This window comes from Carcharhinus amblyrhynchos, chromosome 26 (assembly GCF_965287045.1).
Source record: "Carcharhinus amblyrhynchos chromosome 26, sCarAmb.v2.hapA, whole genome shotgun sequence".
Classification (NCBI taxonomy): domain Eukaryota; kingdom Metazoa; phylum Chordata; class Chondrichthyes; order Carcharhiniformes; family Carcharhinidae; genus Carcharhinus; species Carcharhinus amblyrhynchos.
The window spans coordinates 10,909,766-10,915,765 of NC_137349.1; the positions used below are offsets into that span (position 1 = coordinate 10,909,766).

General features: G+C 42.8%; 1 protein-coding gene across 1 annotated transcript in view; it reads left to right on the top strand.

Moving 5' to 3' along the window:
- Window positions 1-4,568, top strand: part of tmem161a (transmembrane protein 161A) — a 42,918-nt gene extending 38,350 nt beyond the window's left edge. The window contains exon 12 of the mRNA XM_080212791.1: window positions 344-4,568. Within this exon, the coding sequence (XP_080068917.1) occupies window positions 344-615 (272 nt within the window). The 3' untranslated portion in view covers window positions 616-4,568. The remainder of the gene's footprint in view (window positions 1-343) is intronic.
- Window positions 4,569-6,000: the final 1,432 nt, after the last annotated feature.

Here is a 6,000-nt window from a genome sequence, read left to right on the forward strand (position 1 = left end):
ACTCTCGCTTGGGGGATACCTATTAGAGACTAAATAATATGGGTAGGAAAGAGTGTTTAGAAGGCTATTTATAAAATAAGAACCCACGGTGTTGGCAGTTGTATATTAGTATGGATAGAGGATTGGCTAACTGATAGAGGACAGGATTGGAATAAGGGGGTCATTTTCCTTCTCCCATTCTATATAATCTGAACCCATCAGTGTATCTTTGTATTGCTTTCTCCCTTGTATATTTATCTAGCTTCCTTAAATGCCAAAACGGCAGCATGGGCAGGTGGGCCGAATGGCCTGCTCCAAATGCTGTAGGGTCAATTATAACTCATTGTGTGTTTATTGTATTTAGGTGACTACTCCTGGGGCTTTTACCCAGAGCCGCCACTAGTTTCACCAGCTCTAGATGTTGATCAGCATTCCGTCCATCCAGCTGCCAATGAAGAGGACGATTATCAAGCAGCCGTCTCTGAGATCACAGCAACCCTGAGCACTCTCCGTTGTGCTTTCACACCTCTCTTTTACCGGGGCCTCTTCTCCTTCCTGACCTGGTGGCTAGCTGCCTGTCAAGTGGTAGCAAACCTGTTTGGCCTTTACTTCCATCAGTACTTGATGGCCTCATAGGAAAGGGGGGCTCAGACATGAGAACAAAGCAAGCTGGGGAGTGCCTTCTCTTCTGCCTCTTGGAGAACCAGCAGATAATTACGAGTCAGAAAGAATTTCCTTGTACGTTTTCTCAATCCACTCCTTCCACACACCATCCCCTGTCCCGCCCCTATTCCCGCCCCAAAATATCGCCACCACTTTTTGCCTAAAGGTGCTCTGTCCCACAGGACTAACTCCACAACTGCTGGCTGGCTCTTCTGCATCTCAAACCAACTTGGCTGCTCTTTTATTTGCCTAGGGAGCAAATACATATCAGGCAGGCTTTGCTGCTCCTGATCTCTATCCAGTCGGACACCATAGGACAAGACGAAGCTGGAGTGTGATGCCTCCACAGCCTGCCACACATTTGCTGCCTCGGCGCTTGTGGCGAAGTATCAGAAAGCCTACTGTAAAACCGTACACGGAAAGCTGGAGGAGGTAGACTGTTGGCATCCTTTGTTCTTGAATCATTGTGACTTTGCTCTCTTTCTCAGTGGCAGTAGAGTTTTTAATTTTAACACTAATGATAGTCACTTTAATTGGTAGACTTTCCCTACACCCCTTTCCATACACCCCTCACCCTTTCACCCTCAAAGGATTGGTACCCAAATTTCTTGCATGTAGTGTTATTGCAGAGTAGAAAGTCAAAGATGATATTTAAACATTTAATAAAAAAAGGGAACTAACACAGTGGCTGAAATTCCTGGGAAGGGTGGGAAGCAGCTCACGGTAGGATCAAAATCTTCCAGGTTTCCAAACCAATTAAGATTTATCTATGATCTAAATTGCAAATGGGCCATAGGTATTTAAACCCTTCCACCCCTCCTCACTCCACATCTTTGAAAAGGTACTTTTTGGGGTGAACCCATGGAATTCTACCCAATCTTGAACAGCAACAGAGGTTGTCCACATTTTGTCCATCACCATCTGGTCTTTTTAAAATCATCAGTTGCGAGTTTAAGAAATTCCTTCACTCCCCCCCAGACTATGCTCCTATGTTTGGCTCTACTTCAGAGCTTTGACAGGAACCAGTGATCCAAACCGATTGAAATAATTTTGGGATTGGGAGGGGGTCAGTACCCTTGAGGGTCAGCGGCTTCTTGTCCTCCCCATCCCACAGTTCCTTGACGGCATGCAGCCCTGCTGAATTCAGGCCCCATTCAGTTTTTGGGGATCAAAAATGATTGGAATTCTATCATCACTCAGAGATTGCAAGAAAGTTATTCCATTGGTGAAGATATTTGGGGAAACACAGGCTAGATGGAAAGTGGTAGAGGCTGGATGGGAAAGATTGCAACCCTTTTGTTTTTTTAAATGAATTTATGGGATGAGGGTGTTGCTGGCAGGGCCAACATTTATTGTCCATCCCTAATTGCTCTTGAGTGGCTTGTTAGGCAATTTCAGAGGAGAGCAGTTAAAAATCAACCACAATGTCTGGAGTCGCATGTAGACCAGATCAGATTTTAAACAGCTGTGAACCAAATGGGTTCTTACAACAATCAACCATACTTTCATGATAGACTGATAATTCCAGATTTTTTCAATATTGAATTCAAATTCCACCAGCAACACCACCAAGTCCTGAGGGCATTATCTTAGGTCTCTGGACTAGTCCAGTGATGATACCACTGAGCCATCACCTCTTTGACATTAAATGTGAGCAAGTTGTTTCCAAAACAGATGAAAATGTAGCTGTAAGTGCTAGCAGAAGATCTGGGTATCTGCTTCAATAATTTCTATAACCCCCTCCACAAGGTCAGAGCATCCCAAAGTGCTTTACAATCAGTGAAGTACTTCTGCAGCCAATTTGCACACAGTAAGATCCCAATGTGATAATGACCAGAAAATCTAAGTCGGTTGAGGGATAAATATTGCTCCTCTCTAAATGATGCCACGAGATCTTTAATGTCCACCTGAGAGGATATTGGAGCCTCACTTTTAATGTCTCAACTGAAAAACAGTACCTTCAACAGGGCAGCACTCCTTCAGTACTGAAACAGGAGGCAGCCTAGATTTTGTACTCCAGTTCATGGAATGGGACTTGAACCTACTACCTTATGATTCAGAGGTTTCCTAATACAGAATGTTACAAAGAATGATGAGTGAGATAGAGAATGGTTCTCACTGTGTGTGGCACAGGAATGGGTGAGGAATAGGGTTGTTACCTCCTGCATATCCAAGGATCAAGGCCAGAAGCTGCCATCTTCCTGGTGACCTCAACAAGTGCAAATAATAGCCATGGCAAAGCCAGTGCAAGATACTGATCAAGTGACTGATTTTAATGTTGTAAAAATGAATCCATGTGTATGGGAACCTGTTTGTATGTAATTAAGCTACGAGGAAGAAATATCTTACAGTACAAGACAAAAATATTTAATGAATGTTTACACAAGATGTTACAGAACAATGGCCTGTGTTGAAAATTAATGTGTAATTTGTAAGTTCCTTCACTACATATTGGTTAATATATTCTCTGTTGTGAAGGATGATGATGCTGCAAGATAGACCAATTAATGACCTATTTCAGGAACCTAAGTGTCCAGGGCAAGTACAGCACGGGATTAGATACAGAATAAAGCTTCCTCTACTCTGTCCCCATCAAACGCTCCCAAGACAGGTACAGCATGGGGTTAGATACAGAGTAAAACTCCCTCTACACAGTCCCCATGAGACACTCCCAGAACAGTTACAGCATGGGGTTAGATAGAGTAAAGCTCCCACTACACTCTCCCCATCAAATACACCCAGGGCAGGTACAGCATGAGTTTAGATAAAGGTCAGTTTACACTGTTCCAATGTTGTATCTGAATTGAGATGACCTAAACTAATTTTGCATAAGACCCTTAGAAAAGGGAGCTCTGTTGCATTAGCACCGAAGCTTCTTTATTAAAATGGAATAGTGACCATTTAAATTTGACACTTCCTCTGTGTCTTTCACTCATCTTCCCCATTCCTCATCTCTCTCTCTCACAATCCTTTTTCACACCCTCCATTTCTTTGCCCTGTCAGCCCCTATTTACTACCATCCCCTTTCCCTCTATGACCCCATCTCCCTAATTAAAGGGCACAGTAGACGCAATTGCCGTAATTGTAAAAACACACACCTCTCACGCCCCTTTTTATTGAAGCTAACTGTAAATTGCTTTCAGTTAGAACCCAGTAAACCATCTGATCTAAGTCCCTTGACGACACTTTTTTTTTGTTTCTCCCAGCCTGTGCGCAAAAGACTCTGACTCCAGCCTTTAATTTGTGTCTGGGGCACATGCTGCTTTAGGGATACAGGCCTCTGCAGACTCCCAGGAGACACCCAATTCACTGATCTGTCTGATTTCACTCAAATGACTTAATTATAAAGCTGTACGCGTTAAAGGGCCAGTCCATCCTGACCAGCTATGAATTAAACATATGAAACCCTCCTGTTTTCTATTTCCTAAAATCAAATTTCATCTTTAAAATCTTTGTCATTAAAAATAAGTGTTATTATGCACTGATTTGAGCTAGGATGGTCAGTGAGAGTATTGCTGTTGACTCTGATGGGAGAGGGAAGACGTGAGAGGGACCAAATAAGAGTTCCTGCTTCTGATTGCCATCTGCTGTTGGCTGTTAGAAAATTCACGTGTGCCAATATCAGGTCTGGATTAGATTGGGCTTGTGCTGTGATGCGTTCACTGTAAAATAACAACTACTGGCTGTACTCTACATGTGACATGTTCAAGGCCTTACCAGAGATCAAAATCGTGCCTGAAGAACTCTTAAAATAAGTCAGTATCGTCCAGTGATGTGGGATGACAAAATGAGATCACATTTTAATTATTTAAAAAATTATATAGAGCAGATTTTGTGTCTGTGCTAATGCAGGAGTGAAATCATGCACGGTGTGGAATGATATGTGTAGATTTTCAGAGATGAATTAAAAAGTATATTTTAAAGTCCTTATTGGGCTTCTGTTTTTGCACACAAACGTTTTGCAGGTAACAAAAGAACTTGCATTTTTATAGTGCCTTTCACATCATCAGAACAGCCAATGAAGAACTTGAAGTGTAGTCATTGTTATAGGATGCATGACAGCCAACAGCAACAACTCAAAAATAGCAATGTAATAATAGCTAAGTATTCTATTTTTGGTGATGTGGGTTGAGGGATAAGTATTGCCCGGGACTCTGGGGAGAACTGCTCTGTTATTCTTCAAACAGTGGATCCTTGGATCCTTTGCATCTACTTGCGAGAGTCTTGGTTTGATGCCTCAGTTAAAAGATAGCACCTCTTACAGTGCAGCCTCCTTCAGTATTTGCCTGAATGGATGCAGCTCCAACAACACTCAAGATGTTTGACACCATCCAGGACAAATCAGCCTGCTTGATTGGGATCCTATCCACCACTTTCAACATTTATTTGCTCCACCATTACGCACAATGGACCAATGTGTATCATCTACAAGATGCATTGCAGCAACTCACCAATGCTCCATCAATGGCTGTTTCCAAATACATGACCTGTATCAGTGAGAGCAACAAGCAAATACATGGGAGCACCAACCATCTGCAGGCTCCCCCACCAACCACAAACCATACTGACTTGGAGCTATATCACTGTTCTTTCACTGTCACTGGGTAAAAATAGTGGACTTCCCAACAGCACTAGGGAATACCTGTACTACACAGTAAGAAGTGTCACAACGGCAGGTTAAAATCCAACAGATGTATTTGGTAGCAAAAGCCACTAGCTTTCGGAGCACTGCTCCTTCGTTAGGTAAATGGGAGTTCTGTTCACAAAGAGGGCATGTAAAGACACAAACTCAATTTACAAAATAATGATTGGAATACAAGTGTTTACAGATAATCAAGTCTTAAAGATACAGACAATGTGAGTGGAGAGAGCATTAAGCGCAGGTTAAAGAGATGTATATTGTCTCTAGACAGGACAGTTAGATTTTGCAAGCCCAGGCAAGTCGTGGGGGTTACAGATAGTGTGACATGAACCCAAGACCCAGTTGAGGCCATCCTCATGCGAGGAATTGGGCTATTAAGTCTCTGCTCAGTGACTCTGCATTGTGGTGTGTCATGAAGGCCGCCTTGGAGAATGCTTACCCAAAGATCAGAGGCCAAATGCCCGTGACTGCTGAAGTATTCCCTAACAGGAAGAGGATAATCTTGCTTGGTGATTGTTGAGCAGAGTTCATTCATCCATTGTCATAGCATCTGTAAGGTCTCCCCAGTGTACCATGCCTCAGGACATCCTTTGCTGCAGCGTATCAGGTAGACAACATTGGCCAAGTTGCAATGGCTTTTGCTACCAAATAAAGCTGTTGGACTTTAACCTAGTGTTGTGAGACTTCATACTGAGTTTACCCCAGTCCAACACCAG